Source organism: Condylostylus longicornis, unplaced genomic scaffold (assembly GCF_029603195.1).
Source record: "Condylostylus longicornis isolate FDR11 unplaced genomic scaffold, ASM2960319v2 ptg000091l, whole genome shotgun sequence".
Taxonomy (NCBI): Eukaryota; Metazoa; Arthropoda; class Insecta; order Diptera; family Dolichopodidae; genus Condylostylus; species Condylostylus longicornis.
This window is the reverse complement of record NW_026578059.1, coordinates 892,704-913,786: the sequence shown is the minus strand read 5'-3', so window position 1 is coordinate 913,786 and position 21,083 is coordinate 892,704. Positions and strand designations below refer to the sequence as shown.

The following is a 21,083-nucleotide window of genomic DNA, read 5'->3' as shown; positions in this document are numbered from 1 at the left end:
CTGGGGGATATTATGATTTCATTGTTCTTCAAAACAAAAAAAAAAAAACATTTTTTTTTTTCAAAACAAAAAAACTCTTTTTTTGTTTTAAAGAACAATGAAATAATTTTTATATTTTTTGTAAGGGAAAAAATTATTAAAATCAATTTTTATTTTTGGTCTTCCCTCCTTTTTTGAAACCTGTTTATATTATAAAAGGTTATCATCCTATTAAATACCTTCATACACATATAAAAATTATAAATTTAGATTTACTGGAGTTCTCAGATACGTTATTATCCGGAATATAAACAAAATGCACTCCATAAATTTGGAAATTGAAATTTTTGAAGATTTTATTTCTAAACATTACTTACATTGTCGTGGCATAATACTTATTATAGTATGGTGAGTACGAGGTATGTATGTAGTTTTTTGTTTCCTTTAAAATTCAGATTTGTATCAATTAAAATAAAAATTTTCGAAAATCAATAAAATCAAAATATTTTGTAGTTTTATTCCAAATTACAAATAAATATAAAATCAACATAGAACTATTCTTGTAGCAATTTATGCAAATGAAATATAAATATTTTATCAATGAAATTTTTACATAATATATCGAACAAAAATATCTCTGAAACTACTGAATTTTTATCTATATAATAATAAAGATCACTTTTATATACATATACATAATTTGAGGCATATCCATATTGAACATGCTAGTAAAGTTATTATATACATTAATTTATATAAGAAATTTAAGAAAAATAATAACACATAGATTACAAAATATTATTATATAAAATTTTTTAATCTTACAGCTACATAATATTATATTTAACACATGGATATTATAAGCAATTCAATATAATTAAAACACTTATGCAAATAATTAATAAAAAAATTTTAAATAATAAGAAATATTTATAATACAAAAAACAATAAAAGTAATAATGTAGTAAGTTTTTATATACAATAATACATATTGTAAACAAAATGTATTTTATTCTAATTTATATCCTTGAAATTTTAATGTTATAGAAATAATTTCGTTTCTCTGTCCGTTTATATTGTTATTATTATCATTGGATTTACTGCTTAAAGAATTTGTTCTCATGTTATCACTTTTAATTACATTTTTATTTTCTCTTAAACTACGTTTCTTTCTTTTATTTAAATTTTCATCTCTGTAATCACTATCATCTTCATTATTCTCCTCGATATTATGAGCTGAGGAACTATCAGATAATGCTAATTGATTTATTTCATTTAATATATTTGTTGTTTCAGCACTTATTAAATTATTATTAATATTATTGAAATCTAATGCTTTAAATGGTGGTAAATAAGTCGGTCCAACAAATGGTGTTTTATTGTATTGCGGGCAGTTTGGATCAATTGAACCAGGGTAACATGAAAATGGTATTTTTGTAGTTAAAATTTCATTACAATTTGGATCCGCTGATCCTGGATAGCATTTCGGTTTTGATGACGTAATGACAGTAGTTGTAGGTGGCAAGTATTTTGGGGCTTTTGTTGATAAAGTCGAGTAAGCACTTGTTCGCTGTGTTGTTGTTATTTTAGCGCATCTTTGATCAGTTGATCCTGGGTAACAGCTGCGTTTAGTTGTTGGTTGTGGACATCTTCGATCGGTTGACCCTGGGTAACAATTTAGTTGTGTAGTTGGTTTCGGGCATCTCGGATCTGTGGAACCTTCATAACAGATTGGTCGAGAGGTTGTTGGTTCCGGACATCTTGGATCGGTTGACCCTGGATAACAATTGAGTTTTGTTGTTGGTTGCGGGCATCTCGGATCTGCGGAACCTTCATAACAGATTGGTCGAGACGTTGTTGGTTCCGGACATCTTGGATCGGTTGACCCTGGATAACAATTGAGTTTTGTTGTTGGTTGCGGGCATCTCGGATCTGTGGAGCCTTCATAACAGATTGGCCGACCTGTTGTTGGTTTCGGACATTTTGGATCGGTTGACCCTGGATAACAATTGATTTTTGTTGTTGGTTGCGGGCATCTCGGATCTGTGGAACCTTCATAACAGATTGGTTGAGATGTTGTCGGTTTCGGACATCTTGGATCGGTTGATCCTGGGTAACAATTCAGTTGTGTAGTTGGTTGCGGGCATCTCGGATCTGTGGAACCTTCATAACAGATTGGTCGAGAGGTTGTTGGTTCCGGACATCTTGGATCAGTTGACCCTGGGTAACAATTAAGTTGTGTAGTTGGCTGCGGGCATCTCGGATCTGTGGAACCTTCATAACAGATTGGTCGAGACGTTGTTGGTTCCGGACATCTTGGATCGGTTGACCCTGGATAACAATTGAGTTTTGTTGTTGGTTGCGGGCATCTCGGATCTGTGGAGCCTTCATAACAGATTGGCCGACCTGTTGTTGGTTTCGGACATTTTGGATCGGTTGACCCTGGATAACAATTGATTTTTGTTGTTGGTTGCGGGCATCTCGGATCTGTGGAGCCTTCATAACAGATTGGCCGACCTGTTGTTGGTTTCGGACATTTTGGATCGGTTGACCCTGGATAACAATTGATTTTTGTTGTTGGTTGCGGGCATCTCGGATCTGTGGAACCTTCATCACAGATTGGTTGAGATATTGTCGGTTTCGGACATCTTGGATCAGTTGACCCTGGGTAACAATTAAGTTGTGTAGCTGGTTGCGGGCATCTCGGATCTGTGGAACCTTCATAACAGATTGGTCGAGATGTTGTTGGCTTCGGACATCTTGGATCGGTTGACCCTTGGTAGCAATCAATTTTTGTGGTAGTTTTGATAGTAGTAGGTGGTAAGTACGTTGGGCCTTTTGTTGAGGGTGTGGAAGAAACTATCGATCGTGGTGTTGTTGTTTTAGCGCATCTTTGATCAGTTGATCCTGGGTAACAGCTGGCTTTAGTTGTTGGTTGTGGACATCTTGGATCGGTTGACCCTGGGTAACAATTTAGTTGTGTAGTTGGTTGCGAGCATCTCGGATCTGTGGAACCTTCATAACAGATTGGTCGAGAGGTTGTTGGTTCCGGACATCTTGGATCGGTTGACCCTGGGTAACAATTAAGTTGTGTAGTTGGCTGCGGGCATCTCGGATCTCTGGAACCTTCATAACAGATTGGTCGAGAAGTTGTTGTTTTCGGACATTTTGGATCGGTTGACCCTGGATAACAATTGAGTTTTGTTGTTGGTTGCGAGCATCTCGGATCTGTGGAACCTTCATAGCAGATTGGTTGAGATGTTGCCGGTTTCGGACATTTTGGATCGGTTGACCCTGGAGAACAAGAGAGTTTTGTTGTTGGTTTGGCGCATCCGGGATTTGTGGAACCTTCATAACAGATAGGTGGAGATGTTGTTGGTTTTGGACATCTTGAATCGGTTGACCCTGGGTAGCAATCAAGTTTTGTGGTAGTTTTGATAGTAGTAGGTGGCAAGTACGTTGGGCCTTTTGTTGATGGTGTTGAAAAAACTATCGCTCGTGGTGTTGTTGTTTTCGGGCATCTTGGATCAGTTGACCCTGAGTAGCAACTAATTTTAGTTGTTGCTTGTGGGCACCTAGGATCAGCCGATCCTGGAGAACAATTGAGTTTCGTTGTTGGGTTCGGGCATCTCGGATCTGTGGAACCTTCATAACAGATTGGTTGAGATGTTGTCGGTTTCGGACATCTTGGATCGGGTGACCCTGGGTAACAATTGAGTTTTGTTTGTGGTTTCGGGCAACCCGGATCTGTGGAACCTTCATAACAGACTGGTCGAGATGTTGTTGCCTTCGGACATTTTGGATCGGTTGAACCTGGGTAACAATTGACTTTTGTTGGTGGTTTCGGGCAGTCTGGATCTGTGGAACCTTCATAACAGATTGGTCGAGATGTTGCTGGTTTCGAACATTTCGGATCGGTTGACCCTGGGTAGCAATCAAGTTTTGTGGTAGTTTTAATAGTAGTAGGTGGCAAGTACGTTGGCCCTTTTGTTGATGGTGTAAAAGAAACTATCGCTCGCGGTGTTGTTGCTTTCGGGCATCTTGGATCAGTTGACCCTGAATAGCAACTAATTTTAGTTGTTGTTTGTGTACACCTTGGATCAGCCGATCCTGGGTAACAATTGAGTTTCGTTGTTGGGTTCGGGCATCTCGGATCTGTGGAACCTTCATAACAGATTGGTCGAGATGTTGTTGCCTTCGGACATTTTGGATCGGTTGACCCTGGGTAACAATTGAGTTTTGTTTGTGGTTTCGGGCAACCCGGATCTGTGGAACCTTCATAACAGACTGGTCGAGATGTTGTTGCCTTCGGACATTTTGGATCGGTTGACCCTGGATAACAATTCAGTTTTGTTTGTGGTTTCGGGCAACCCGGATCTGTGGAACCTTCGTAACAGACTGGTCGAATTGTTGTTGGTTTCGGACACCTTGGATCGGTTGAACCTGGGTAACAATTGAGTTTTGTTGGTGGTTTCGGGCAACCTGGATCTGTGGAACCTTCATAACAGATTGGTCGACTTGTTGTTGGTTTCGGACATCTTGGATCGGTTGAACCTGGGTAACAATTCAGTTTTGTTTGTGGTTTCGGGCAACCCGGATCTGTGGAACCTTCGTAACAGACTGGTCGAATTGTTGTTGGTTTCGGACATTTTGGATCAGTTGATCCTGGGTAACAATTGAGTTTTGTTGGTGGTTTCGGGCAACCTGGATCGGTGGAACCTTCATAACAGATTGGTCGAGATGTTGTTGGTTTCGGACATTTTGGATCCGTTGAGCCTGGGTAACAATTGAGTTTTGTTGGTGGTTTCGGGCAACCTGGATCTGTGGAACCTTCATAACAGATTGGTCGACTTGTTGTTGGTTTCGGACATTTTGGATCCGTTGAGCCTGGGTAACAATTGAGCTTTGCTGGTGGTTTCGGGCAACCTGGATCTGTGGAACCTTCATAACAGATTGGTCGACTTGTTGTTGGTTTCGGACATTTTGGATCAGTTGATCCTGGGTAACAATTGAGTTTTGTTGCTAGTGTCGGACATCCAGGATCTGTGGAACCTTCGTAACAGATAGGTCGAGATGTTGCCGGTTTCGGACATTTTGGATCGGTTGACCCTGGGTAGCAATCAAGTTTTGTGGTAGTTTTAATAGTGGTAGGTGGCAAGTACGTTGGCCCTTTTGTTGATGGTGTAAAAGAAACTATCGCTCGCGGTGTTGTTTTCGTGCATTTTGGATCAGTTGATCCTGGGTAGCACCTGACTTTAGTTGTTCCTTTTGAACACCTTGGATCAGTCGATCCTGTGTAACAATTGAGTTGTGTCATTGGTTTCGGGCACTCCGGATCTGTAGAACCTTCATAACAGATTGGTCGAGATGTTGTTGGTTTCGGACATTTTGGATCCGTTGAGCCTGGGTAACAATTGAGTTTTGTTGGTGGTTTCGGGCAACCTGGATCAGTGGAACCTTCATAACAGATTGGCCGACCTGTTGTTGGTTTCGGACATTTTGGATCAGTTGATCCTGGGTAACAATTGCGTTTTGTTGCTAGTGTCGGACATCCTGGATCTGTGGAACCTTCGTAACAGATTGGTCGAGATGTTGTTGGTTTCGGACATTTTGGATCCGTTGAGCCTGGGTAACAATTGAGTTTTGTTGGTGGTTTCGGGCAACCTGGATCAGTGGAACCTTCATAACAGATTGGCCGACCTGTTGTTGGTTTCGGACATTTTGGATCAGTTGATCCTGGGTAGCAATTGAGTTTTGTTGGTGGTTTCGGGCAACCTGGATCTGTGGAACCTTCATAACAGATTGGTCGAGATGTTGTTGGTTTCGGACATTTTGGATCCGTTGAGCCTGGGTAACAATTGAGTTTTGTTGGTGGTTTCGGGCAACCTGGATCTGTGGAACCTTCATAACAGATTGGTCGACTTGTTGTTGGTTTCGGACATTTTGAATCGGTTGACCCTGGGTAGCAATCAAGTTTTGTGGTAGTTTTAATAGTAGTAGGTGGCAAATACGGTGGCCCTTTTGTTGATGGTGTAAAAGAAACTATCGCTCGTGGTGTTGTTGTTTTCGGGCATCTTGGATCAGTTGACCCTGAGTAGCAACTAATTTTAGTTGTTGCTTGTGGACACCTGGGATCAGCCGATCCTGGGTAACAATTGAGTTTCGTTGTTGGGTTCGGGCATCCCGGATCTGTGGAACCTTCATAACAGTTTGGTCGACCTGTTGTCGGTTTCGGACATTTTGGATTGGTTGATCCTGGGTAACAATTGAGTTTTGCTGGTGGTTTCGGGCAGCCTGCATCTGTGGAACCTTCATAACAGATTGGTCTAGATGTTGTTATCTTCGGACATTTAGGATTGGTTGACCCTGGGGAACAATTGAGTTTTGTTTGTGGTTTCGAGCAACCCGGATCTGTGGAACCTTCATAACAGATTGGTCGACCTGTTGTTGGTTTTGGACATTTTGGATCAGTTGATCCTGGGTAACAATTGAGTTTTGTTGCTAGTGTCGGACATCCTGGATCTTTGGAACCTTCGTAACAGTTTGGTCGACCTGTTGTCGGTTTCGGACATTTTGGATCGGTTGACCCTGGGTAGCAATTGAGTTTTGTTGTTAGTTTCAGGCAACGTGGATCTGTGGAACCTTCATAGCAAATTGGTCGAGGTGTTGTTGTTTTGGGGCATCTTGGGTCTGTTGAGCCTGGGTAACAATTGAGTTTTGTTGTTTTTTGTGTACAATTAGGATCTGTAGAACCCTCGTAGCAAATTGGTCGAGCTGTTGTTGGTTTCGGACATCTTGGATCGGTTGAGCCTGGGTAGCAATTAGGTTTTGTAACAGTTTTAATAGTAGTAGGTGGCAAGTACGTCGGACCTTTTGTTGATGGTGTTGAAGCAACTGTCGCTCGCGGTGTTGTTGTCTTAGGGCATCTTGGGTCAGTTGATCCTGGGTAGCACCTGACTTTAGTTGTTCCTTTTGAACACCTTGGATCAGTCGATCCTGGGTAACAATTGAGTTGTGTCGTCGGTTTCGGGCACCCCGGATCTGTAGAACCTTCATAACAAATTGGTCGAGACGTGGTTGGTTTCGGACATCTAGGATCGCTTGATCCCGGGAAACATTTGAGTTTTGTTGTTTGTTGTGGACACCTAGGATCTGTGGAACCTTCGTAGCAAATCGGTCGTGCTGTTGTTTGTTTCAGACATCTTGGATCAGTTGATCCTGGGTAACAATTAAGTTTTGTTGTTAGGTTAGGGCAGCCCGGATCTGTGGAGCCTTCATAACAGAGTGGTCGAACCGTTGTTGGTTTCGGACAACTAGGATCAGTTGATCCTGGATAACAGTTGAGTTTTGTTGTTTTTTGTGGACAACTAGGATCTGTGGAACCTTCATAACAAATTGGTCGAGCTGTTGTTGGCTTCGGACATTTTGGATCTGTTGAGCCTGGATAACAATTTAATTTTGTATTTTTTTGGGGACAACTAGGATCTGTGGAACCTTCATAGCAAATTGGTCGAGCTGTTGTTGTTTTCGGACACCCTGGATCAGTTGAGCCTGGGAAGCAATTAAGTTTTGAGATAGTTTTGCTAGTAGTAGGAGGCAAATACGCTGGGCCTTTTGTTGATGTAGAATAAACTATCGCTCGCGGTGTTGTTGCCTTAGGGCACCTTGGATCAGTTGATCCTGGGTAACAATTAAGTTTTGTTGTTAGTTTCGGACAACCTGGTTCTGTAGAGCCTTCATAACAGAGCGGTCGAACTGTTGTTAGTTTCGGACAACTAGGATCAGTTGATCCTGGATAACAGTTGAGCTTTGTTGTTTTTTGTGGACAACTAGGATCTGTGGAACCTTCGTAGCAAATTGGTCGAGCTGTTGTAACTTGATTACATCGATAGTCATTTGAACCAGGATAACAATTGAATTTTGTTGTTGATTGGACACAACTAGGATCTACAGAACCTTGGTAGCAAATTGTTGGAGATGTTTTTGGTTTTGAACATCTTGGGTCAGTGGAACCAGGGTAGCAATTTAAATTAGTCGTGGGTTTTGCGGTAGTGGGCGGCAAATATGTAGGGCCTTTTGTAGATTTTCGAACTGTTGTGGCTTTCAGGCAACTAGGATCGGTCGACAATGGATAACAAATTGATTTAGTTGTTTTTTGCATACAACGTGGATCGGTAGATTTTTCGTTGCAAGGGATTCTTGTTGTTGTTAAAGAACGGGATGCTGTTGGTGTTCGGCACCTTGGATCTTTGCTATGCTCATGGCATGTTGGTTTTTCGGTAGTGATAAATGGACTCTGGGTTTGTGAAAAACATTTTGGATTTTTAGAGCCTGGATAGCATTCGAATTGTTTTGTAGTGCGTGTTGTTGTTGTTTCAAGACACTTGGGATCTGTCGATCCAGAATAACACTGCACTTTTTTTGTAGTTTCGGAGTGCGATGTTGTATATTTTTTTTTGCAATTTGGATCGTTAGGATTATTGTAACACTTATCGGATCCTGGTGGTAAATAAGGCACAGCTGTTGTAGAAGTGTACCGGAAACATTCAGGGTCGGTTGAACCAGGATAGCAACTTGATTTTTTTACAGTAGCAGGATATACTGTTGTTGTAGGGAAAAATATTGGAGTCAGTGTTGTTTTAGGTAAACATCTTTGATCACTTGATCCAGGATAACAGTTCAAATTGGTTGTTGTTATTGGTTCTTCGGTAGTTCTTTCTGAGTAAATGTATGGTGGTAAATAGGAAGATCCTGTTGTGGATTTAATTTGTAAGCATTCTGGATCATTTGATCCCTTATAACATTTTGTTTTACCAATATTATTTAAAGGGGTAAATTTTGTAAGACATTTTGGATCAATTGAACCAGGTAAACAATTTTCTTGTAAAATAGTTGCTGGACGTAGCGTTGTAGATTTAATGCAGTTAATATTATTTGAGTCTGGATCACATATCTTATTTAAATCATATGGTTTATGTGTGGATAATATATTATTTGTTGGTTGACAATTTGAATCTAATGAATTTGGTTCACATAATTCGGGTACAATAATTGGTCCAAATGGTATTTTATTTTCATTATATTCCGTTGTTAATTTTTTAAATGGTTCTGAAGTAATTTTATTAAATTGCGATGGTCTTGTACCCCTATATCGAACTGATGATGATGATAATATTATATTATCACTTGTTGTCACTGGAATGTCAATTGCAGTTGTCTCAGTATCAATTACACTTATCTTTGTTATTGGCGAAATTGTTTTTATAGGTTTTTTATATATAAATTTCTGAGTATTAATATTATCTTCACAATTATATTCTATACATTTATCTTTACATAATTCAATATCACATTTTAAATAGACTTGTGATTTATCCGGAAATCTAAATGCATTTAGGGTATTATAAATTAATTTTGTTGTATTAAATTGCGTATTCTCGTCAATTTTAGTCCATTGCCCAAAAACATTTTTTTTTCTAATTAAAAAATAAAAAAAAAATATTTACATTGTTTTATCAAAATTGTTATTATTAAACCATATTTACTATTCATGTAAACATTTTCAATTTTTAAATACTCTACCTAGAACATCCATTTTTATCACTTAATTGTAGGCGATTTGTATTAGTGTCATCAAAATTATCATTGTCAAATGCATAACAATCCTTGACAATAATATCATATTCCTTGTTTGGGTCACGCAAATATATTAATACGGTTAATATTTCACCAATTTTTATAATATTTGTTATTGGATATATATTTGGATAAGAACCTTGTTGAATATCCATCCAACATTCGATATTTCCAGATAATGTTGGTACACTTATAACTTCTAACATATCAACAATAAATGGTTTAAATATAATACGTTTTTCTTCTTGTTTTGGTCCACCACTACATGTTATTTTTCTGGCGATGTCCCATTTTTCTTGAATATTTTCATCACTTTGTATAACAATAATATTATCATAAGATGAACAAATTGTACATGATGGTTTTGTGCCACATCCATTATATGGTATATTAAAAGTGAATATATTATTGTTGCTACCTTCTTGAACATATCTATTATATGCGATCATAGTTATTATATGCGTTATTATATAAAGACCAAAATTACAAAGATAAATGGAAAAAAAAATCAATGTTTTCATTTTATTTTAAAAATAATAGAAGAAAAGACAAGGTTTTAAGAGAAAAAGAGAGAGAGAGAGGAATCATTATTATATTATTTTTCAAAATTTAATTTAATAATCTTGGTTAAGTTTTAATATTAATAACTGATTATAATTACATTCTTTTTCTTTTTTGTTATATGATTAATTAATTTTAAGCAAATCTCAATTCTTTATACATACATTATAATAGAAATAATAATACTTACCTACATTTTGGGTCTTTGAAATAACCTTGACTGTATATTAAACCGTTAAATGGCTCTTCAAAATTTACAGTGACAGTCATATGAGCTTCACCATCGCATTTAACATCAATCATTTCAATATGTAAATGCTCATTATTTTCATTATTGCCATCAATTATATTCCGTTGTATTAATTGATTTCTAAATGGTGAACCTCTTTGACAATTAGCAACAGCAATCTTTTTATATTTGAAAAATAACAAAATTAAAAAATAATTTTTTAGTTTAAAAGTGTTTTCCTTGTTTTAATTAAATTTTTAATTCAAAAAAATCCAAAAATAATCGAACGTCAAAATTTTTTTTATTGCGATCTAATCTAATAAATGAATAATTTGGGCTATTTTTTTTTATATGTAAAATCAGAACAACTGTTTTATTGTGACAAGCTTGATTATTTTATTACAGTGATTAATTGCTTATTAACTGCGGGCTTATGATTAAAACAAAAAGGTGCTCCTCAGTAACTTTGTCGTTTCTTTCCTCATTTCAAATTTTGTGTTTTAACATTCAACTCTTATTACAGTTATTTCAAGATATATAATATTTTCAAACTATATTTCTTTTATAAAGTTCAATGTATATCAAAATTAACAGATGGCTTCATAGTTTTTTGTTTTTTTTCTAAATTCATTTACATTTCAAGAAAATTTTCAAATATTTCTATATACAGGATGTTAACGAAATCAGTGTCACGGGGCCATATGTCAGATGCTTATCATCTCTCAGAACAAAACGCGCGATCTTGATTGTATAGAAGATTTGTATGACGCGATCTCTCATCACTGTCAAGAATCACTGAACATTCCACTGAACATTCTCAAGAACACTGAGCTATAGGAAATTTTAAATAGAATTTGGTTACCTTTTTTTTAGCTTTTTTGGAAGTACATATATACATTCATATCTTCAGCAGTATCACGGAGCAACAAGCACTTTATATAAGAATCTTAGTAAATTCTAAACTTGTGAAAATATAAGTTTATAAAGTTCCCTGTTTAATTATATTACTATACGATAGTATATATAACACAATGGTTTATTAATTCTATATATTACATTAGTTATATATAACGATAACAAGATCGTACATATACATTTTACTTAATGATAATAATGAAAATACATTGTAGAGTGTGTACACACATATATGTATGTATATATTTATATATCATATGTATTCTTTTTTCTTTGTTTTCCATACTTTTATTTCGTAATAGCCACCACTATATATACAATAAAATCGATTCGTTCATCATTAAAAATTCATTGAAATAACAAACTAAATAAAAATAATAAAAATATTAAAATGACTATAAAATGTGAAATTGCAATGAAAATATTTGAAGGCTATTTATTTTTATAAAATAAGAAGATAGACATTAGAAGTAGGTACTTACGTAATAATTGATATTGTATTCAATATTAACGAAAACCAAAAAAAAATATGAAAACATTCAAAAACCTAAAAGTATGCAATTTTTTTTCAAAATTACCAGATTTGGTGTTATATAGTTTTGATAACTTTGTGTTCAAATTAAGAAATATGTTTATTATTAATAAATAAATAGCCGCCTCTAAAAGTCTATATAGTGTCATATTTCTCTAAAGACAGTTTTGATATCGAAACTCACTATTACAATGATTCTTGAATTTTTTTAAGGGTAATAGAATAAATCCAGATAAATATTTAATTATAAATACTATATATGGATCAATTCCACATAGACTGCCTACAGGAAGGTTACTTGTAAAAAACAAATGAAATTTATAATAAGATAACATAAGCTATATGTATATGTACATACAGAAGAGATGGCATAACCACGAACACAATTTTAATCTTTCTCATGCAACCAAGACATCCGTTTGATCTTTGTAATTCACCTCTGTCTATATACTTATGTTTCTTTTTTTTTTTTTGGTTTTTTTTTTTTCCTCAAAGGCTGATGGCTATTTATCTTTCTAATTTCATTTTTCTATTGATGGCATAAGAACATATTGAATTGTGTGGGAAAAAAATTTTCCATAAATAAAAACAATATATATGTATATATATATATATATTTTTTAAATAGAAATAAAAATAAAATGAAATTTAATATCAAACTCGCGGTAAAACTATACAAAAAACAAGAAAAACAAATAAAAATAAAAAAATAAAGAAAAGAAGATTTTCAGGGCGAGGTGATATGATGATTAAAATCAATAATAATTGTATATTCATTAATTGTGAACTTATAAAAATATTCTTGTAATAGTCTCTTACTATATAGTACTAAACTTAACACCGTCACGTCAAGTCCATGAATCATCGTTTTTAATTGAATCCATAACTGTGAAATAAATGTTATTTTATTTTAGAATTTTTTTAAAATCATAAAACTAATTATCAAAATTTTTCACAATTTTTAATTAAGTATGAATATTTTGTCCTTCAAAATTTTTTAAGTGCAATTTAATAAATCGTATACATTTTGCGCCAGCAATTTTATTAGAAACTATATAATAGATATTTTATTGAAATAAAAATATTAAAGCTGTTGCAAAGAAATATATTCATTATATAGTTGGATATTCCAAAATAAGACATGATATGGGCTATTTACTCTATATTAATCTCTGTGCGTTTCAACACTGCCCCTAAAACATGTAATGATATTGAAATTTTTAACATCATAAATAATTGGTACAATATTCTGATAAATTCCGAATTCGTAGCAGTAAAATCGAGCTGAATTGTAAAACATACCCTGCGTATACCCTGCAAGTCAACAATAAATCATTTCTTATATGCATAGGTCTTTATTATATGCACATTTTTTTTTTTTGGGATTAGTCAGGGAACTTATTTGCGTAAGATAATTATAAGTAAAATACGATCGGGTCAACGAACCTTTATATATAGAGAAAATAATTTTTCCTTCACAACGCTTCCCAAATTATTGATCTTGTATTACAAAAATTCAGTCTTTACACTGCTTTACACCAAAAATTAATATTTTTTTTTTACAAAGTATTGGTAAGAGAAAAATTATCCATAAAAATTAATAATTTACATTAATAAAAAATCATTAAAAATAATAGTAGTAATAATTTTCTGTTCTGTAAAAAAATTAAATTAAATTTATTGATATTTATAACTCATTAAAAAATATAATTTTGCTTTCGGTGAAAACAAATTTCAAATACTTATATAAACTGTTTTTCGTTAATTTTGTCTGTCTGTCTTTCTCTCTGTTTTATTTTAAAACAATCAAGATTTCGTACAATTAACTATTAAATTCACTAATTTAAGCTGATAAGTGATATATTAAAAACACTTCAGTCTAACTGAGAAAATTGACTGAATTATATACCCTTGCACCTTTACAACCTGTGAGTATACCAAATCATGTTTCTGAAATATTTAAAATTATAGTTTTCATATTGTTGTATAACAGTTACGCGAATCCATTTCCCGAATTGATTTAATTAAAATGTAGGGTCCGTCCTTGACAGAAAACAAGTAATTTTTAAAAGTGGTATTGGTGTTATCGTTTTTGAGTTATCATTTTGCGATCGAACGAGCGGACGGATATTTCATGAAATAAACAGAGAATTTTACACTGATTACTAATAAACATATATACATGAAATACCTCAGATGACTACTTCAAGTAATTAAAAACTCCATACCAAAGTCAATATCTCACAAAATTTTCACGAAATGTGTAAAAAATGTGTTATTTAAAATAAAAGCATCATCGTTTTGCAAAATGAATATGGTTACAAATTTATTTAACATATGGTATGTAAGTATGTAACTATTGTTAAAATTTAAATGTGGTCTTTCAAAAAACCTTAATCAATTTATTATATTATGCCATCAGATGTGTTTTTTTCTTTTACTCTTTTCTTTATTTTTTCCTGTTATAATAATCAAAAGATATTTACAGTCGAATTTGCTTATAACCACCATCGTACAAACTATAATTTTTTATTTTTACATTTGGTTTATTTTCTTATGCACATACATATAAACAAGTTGTTACTGATTATATTAAAATATAATTCATATGAAAACTGTAATGTTAGATTTTAGTTTTTTAACTTGTACTTTATAATAAAGGAGTTTAGCCTTAACGCGATTACGAAACATAGCTATGGATTCGACTGTAAATTAAAAAATTTAATTTTTAAAGAGTGAACATGAATGATCTAAGAATTCTTAGAAATATTAAACTGTTAATTAAATTGTTTAAATAATAAATTAAAATTTAAAAGAAAAAAATTAGCATTTTTCAAAAAAAAAAAAATGAGGGGGAGGAGGAGAAGATGAAGTTTAAAAATATGAATAATTATTAAATGGTTGTATGTACATATGTATATATATATATACATGTTCAAAAGTAAATCTTAATAATTTTTAAAACCAAAATATTTTTACGTACATACACATACATAAATAATATGTTTGTATAGTTCGTTTTGTTACATTGTAACACTTCTTATATAATTCAGTCAGCAGCTGATATTTATATAAGGAAGATTATGTGATGGTAAAAAATTTCAGACTGTTTTGTAGGATACTTTCACCAAAAAAATACATTTTGCGCTCAGTTGTGTGTAATGGTCCATATCAGTTTTTTTTTTTAATTGTGCCTACAAAAGAGCGCATCATTTACATATATGCCGTTTGAGTACTCGACTTAAAATCATCTCGAAATTCAAACTGTGCTTTTGTCAGCTCGACAGCCTTAAAAAACGTTTAGCTATTATATTTCAAGTCAAAATGTTTTTGATTGACTTAAGGGAAGCGGGTTTTAATTCAATTAGTAACTTTTATATAGATAAAAAATAGGCTATGAACGGGGTTAACAGTTATTTTGTTAACATTTTTCTTAATTTGGTATTTTTTTTTTTGAAGTACAGTCCTGATGTACTTAGTTATAGATTCCAATTTCCATCATATTAATAAGTACATTCATTGTGCATGCATTTGATGCGACCTGTATATCATGTATATTTTAACTATAAATTCTTTCAAAGTAATATTACTTAATTATTGTTATTATGATTGTAATTATACACACAATTACAGGCAGTTGTGTTCGAATAAGTATATATGTATGTATGTATACAACATAATATGATTTTACCTATTTAAACTTTAATATATAAGATAATCTTATGAGACATGCTCTTTTGACCTAATTCCTCCATTTATATTTATAAAAAATATTAAAATATGAAAGAAAAAAAAATAAAAACTCTACTGCCGGCCGCCGTCTTTTCAGAAATATATTTAATATACACATAAATACAGTGAAACGTTTTTATCTGAAACTTGTTTTGATGTTTATTTAAAAAATTCAGAATTTTTCAGAGCCCGATTATCTATCTCGCTATTTTACTCGCCAATTGAGAAAACAATGAGTAGCTATCATGTACTTTGAAATAAGAAGAATTATTCCGTATCTCGTTTTTTTCTAAAATGTATAACAAAAATTATTCACTTTGTTTCTGAAAATCAGACGTTTATTCGATAATTTAAGAAGAAATGCAAAAATAAAATTGAAAAATTGAATAATCTTATTGAAAAAATGAAATAGGCTAACTTCATGTTGGCAGATCTTAAAACTTGATTCTATTTCTTTCAACGTTATTCTAAAGCAGAAAATTTAAAACTGTAGGAATCAGCTCTACTTTTGAAAACAGTTGACAGCACCGCATAATAATAAATTTTTGATATTAAATAATGACTTTAAAATTTTTTTTAACATAATTAAAATATTAATTACTAACACTGATTACTCAATCTTTACTTTATAATTATATAGCTTTTCAATTGTATTTTTAGGTTATGTCAGCTTCTGATTATTGGCAGTATTAATTTTCATGTTGACAATATTAGAGTAGATCTTTCAAAGTTCTTACACGAAAACGATCTGCTTTTTATCACAAAAACGCACCACATTTTCAGATCTAAGTAAAGTCTGCCAACATGAACTCAACCATATCCATCAGAAAAACGGAAAATTCTAATTTGAAAGTTAATTAATTGAAAGTGAGATGAAAAAACGATTAAGCTGTAAATTTATCCATTATTTTAACGATACATATGCATTTTTTTAAATAATCTTACTATCAGATTGCCTCATTATCAGCAATCTTCAAATACAAATAAGACATAAGCGTTTTTGTGCATCAAATTAAAACAGTTTCTATCTGGCTCTCCTCTCATTTCCAAATAAATTATATTGTAAAAAGAGACAGACAGGTAGACAAAAAAAAAACACAGAACTGAGGAACATATAAATGAAACGTATACGAGATTGAGACGTATAAATGTAAACGTTTTACTTATTGTTGTAGCATGCGATGCCACAACCAATTACACATATTATGTGTTAATTAAAATGATATATTGGAGAAGGCGGGCATATAACACCGAGTTCAACTGTATACAGGTTTAAAAAAATTTGTATACAAGAAATTAAAAAAAAATTAAAAAAAAAAAAATAACCTTTTCTTTTTAAAGTCGTGTAAGCAATATAACAAAAAAGAAAAAAAAACAAAAGAAAAACTAATAGCAATAATAACAAGTAAAAACGTTTCAGTCAGTCTACTCCGACTAAATTATATACCCTGCATGCACCTTACGACAATCTGAGTATTACAATTAAAATCGTAGTTTTAATTTTTGTATAATTGAATGCCAGCGACCCGAACTGCCAACCCATTCCATGAAAATTTCACGAATCTATCTATGGGCTGTAATTGGACAACCGACTGCCAAATTTTCTCGCAGATATAAACTTTATCATTTTTTCAACTGTATCCAGTGTTACCTCTTCGGGATTATATTACAGCCACCCGAATCTCCAATGTACAGCTATATATGTAAATCACTTTAGTTGTACACTTTCACGAAAGGTGCAGGGTATAAAAATTACTAATAGCAATAATAAAAATAGCAATAACAGAAAAAGATTATTTTTAAATACTTAATGTGCAGCAGCAGCATCGTTTAAGAGAGCTGATGGGTTATTATACACACAAACATATATGTGCGCATACCTATTACCTACATATACAATAATAGTTTTTAAACCGTTATTGAATATTTGTAATATTATGATAATAATGATGATAATAATGGTAAGTGATGATGATGATGATTAACAGCGAAAGATGACGATAATGAAGACGGTTTTTTTTATTATGAAACTTTTTTGTTTATTTATTTATTTATTTTTTTTTTTACTTTTTTTTTTTTGTAAGAAAAATATTAGATAATAATATTATAGGTAAAAATAAATATTTCGAAAATATTTTATAATTTTTTATGACAAAAACTTGGAAAAAATTAAAAAATGAAAAAAAAAAAAAAAAGTTTTTTTTATTACCTGTCGTTTTGTCTAAGAACAGGGCACATATTAAAAAAAATTAAGAAGAAACGCAGATAAAGAAAAAAAAAATATTACAAAGCAAAATTAATAAATAAATAAATAAAACTCACTTTTCAACAACATACACTTCACTTTCACCTCTTAGGTATAATATATAGGTATTGAAAAATTCAAAAGAACAAAAGGTATACCATATACATGGTATCCCCTCGTATCTATAAGTGGACTGCTATATTCCATTGTACAGGTTGCGAGTTATGTAGAGGCTTAAAATCAATCTCGATCATTTTTAACTTTTTGAAACTTTAAATATAAGTCCGTGCCTATGTCCATGATTTGGAAAGTTCTGAATATGGGATCATACCATGCTTATGAATATCAGGATTATAACCTAATCTTTTCAGCATTTTGGAATTTCGTATGACCCAATAAGGTTTGTAAAATTTTAATATTTAAATTTTCATTTTAAGAAACAACATAATTTTCTAAATGACGTAATATTGCAACTTTTTCTAGATTTTAGCACAGCTGGCAATCCTGTCAACTAAGCTTTAATTCAGTAAGTGAAATATCTTCCTACCTATTATGGTTCAGGAATTATTGATAAAAATAATGTTTCTACTGTGAACATCGTCTTCATACAAAAGTTTTGTTTACTCATCAGGGTCTATACAATATGGCATATAACGTAACTGTGCATTTTACGGATACGAAACATCCTGTATAAATTATATATATGTATGCATGTAGTACTTATATGTAAATATTTGTAACTACATACCAGGGGTGGAAAATGTGATACTATTGTACCAAATGTGATATTTACGGTGGTACGCTCATTTGAAATGCGATACTTTCTGTAAATGTATATTTTGTTTTATAAGGAATAAAGTCCGAAATCCTTCTTGCATTATATTGAACACAAAAATTTATTTTGTTTAAAAACTTTGCTACTATTATTTATTGCACATGTAAACCCAGCCATTAAAAATTTGTCATTAATACCAAAAATTTGCCGAAAAATTTGCTGTTTGTAGATATTTGAATTTTGAAAACACATTTTTTTTTTTTGAATAGATCAGCTTATAAGTAATGTATCGGAAACTTCAACTCCATATTTCAAGTTTTTGAAAATTAATAATGTAGCTATAACCTAAAATCTAAGACATAAAAAAAAATATAGATGTGATGTAGCGGCACAAAATACTACATTAGATTTAAAGATCGCGAATACTTCAGAACCTATATGTCGTTAATGGTGCCCAAGCAAATTCCAGCAACCTTCCATTTCAAAAACAAAGCCCTAGTTAGAATTAGATAATCCTTTATCCCAATATAAGAAGTGTAATATATGTATAATTCCGATTGCTGGAAATGTTTCTCAAATTTAAACAAATGCCAATTCATATTTTTACAAAAAACCACAAAAAAGAGACCATTAACAGTAATGAACAAAATTTAATTAAAATTGCAAGAAAATAGAAACTGCCTAACACTAACGTTTTTATGACTATAATATAATAGACATATGTATGGATATTACACAGATTGATAAAGTGGTACTCGCTGTTCTGATTTGGTACGCTCAGAAAACTTGTGGTAGTACTAAAATTTTTTTTTTATTTCCACCACTGCTACATACCTACATTTTATTATCTACAAATAAAATATGTAAGGTCTATAATAAAGTCTTGAATGAAAAGACAGAGAAATTTAATTGCGTATATTATGCAAGAAATGCAACTTAAAAACACTCATTTAAAAAAAATTTATGTATTTATGTAAAACTATATATACGAGTATATGTATTTAATTTTGTAATATATAACGTTAACGCTAATTCCAACTAAAATTTTAAATTTTAATTTATACAACTAAAATAAATAAATAATTGAAATAGTGTTTAAAAGTAAAAACAAAAAAAAAAAATTCGTTAATTCTTTCCACTTAATACACAAAAGTACAATATTTAAATGTAATAATTAAAAAACATCACACGTTTTAATAACCTCACCTAAACACCAACAACATAACATATAAAAAAAATTTTAATACGAATCTCACATACATTCTGCGATTATATTCTATTAACCATATTATAACAAAAATAATACTAGGTTACAAGACGTGTACAATATGAAAGATTTTGTGTATGGAGTATTTTATGAGCAACGAGTCTTCTTCTTTTTCTATATGAATAACCATAGTTACTTTTGAATCCCTCAAAGTAGAGATTTTTAGTGTTTCAACACAAGTAAATAAAATGATGTCATGCAAGGATATTTTAATTAGATTATCATTGAGAATAGATTGGCATTATTATATAATAAAATATAAAATTTTCAAATTGTCTTTACATATTTTTTATCATATACATATATACAGATAATATTTAAAATTAAAAAAAAAAAAATTAATGGAACTAAGTATTATTTTTTGTCAAGCGTATTCTCATATAAAAATTAATCACTTTCCTGATGTTATTAACATATATTACTGTATATGTACGTGTTCGACTGTACATAATTATATGTACTATAAACCATGAACAACCCTTTCGGGCAGAATTTTAAGTGCATACATATATGTATGTATGTATGTATATCCATATAGTGAGTTTATCCATTTTCTATTTTATTACACAAGAGTTTCATTTTAAAATTTTTTTTTTTTTGTTTTTTTTGCGCAAAATTACGGAATTTCGAAAATTATTCCAATTTGTTTTTATTAAAATTGAGTTTAATTTTTATTTTATTTAAATTTTTAATTATAATAATCCAAATATAGTGGCCCATATTTTATGTAATTGAGTGTACGCCCAATATATATACTTAAGGATTCTACCGCATTAAAAAAGATGCATACAAAATGTATACATTTTATATAAAGTGGTGATTCCAGTTATTGACAGTGTCTTAACATATATACCATGAAACTTCAATAAAATCCTTGTATCACGAAAACACCCATTGAGATTTGCCACTGAGTTCTCTGAACTCTTGAAAATTTTACTTATTTTAGATGCCCTAGCTAAACAATAGTATTATATCTTGAGGCACTATGATTACTGAATCACATTGTACAATAAAATTTTGAAGATTTTTTTAATAATAAAAACTTAATTGTAAAATTAACTGTTTAGTTAAAACACCTTTTTTTTTATAAAAAAAAAAAAAAAGCAATTAATTTTAATTTTAAAAATAATTTTTAAAAATTCTTTAATTATACCGTTATTACTGTTATGATGAATATTTTGATCATATTTTTTTTTTCTTTTATTTTAGTTT

At 31.7% G+C, this 21,083-nt stretch overlaps 1 protein-coding gene across 1 annotated transcript in view; it reads right to left on the bottom strand.

Annotated features, from left to right (window-relative positions):
- Positions 1-953: 953 nt before the first annotated feature.
- The window catches only part of LOC129613725 (mucin-2), a 30,279-nt gene continuing 10,149 nt past the window's right edge, over positions 954-21,083 (bottom strand). The window contains exons 2-6 of the mRNA XM_055527912.1: positions 10,367-10,584; positions 9,562-10,047; positions 9,124-9,455; positions 1,619-8,994; positions 954-1,504 (exon numbers count right to left, since the gene is read on the bottom strand). Coding sequence (XP_055383887.1) covers positions 989-1,504; positions 1,619-8,994; positions 9,124-9,455; positions 9,562-10,047; positions 10,367-10,584 — 8,928 coding nt within the window. The 3' untranslated portion in view covers positions 954-988. The remainder of the gene's footprint in view (positions 1,505-1,618; positions 8,995-9,123; positions 9,456-9,561; positions 10,048-10,366; positions 10,585-21,083) is intronic.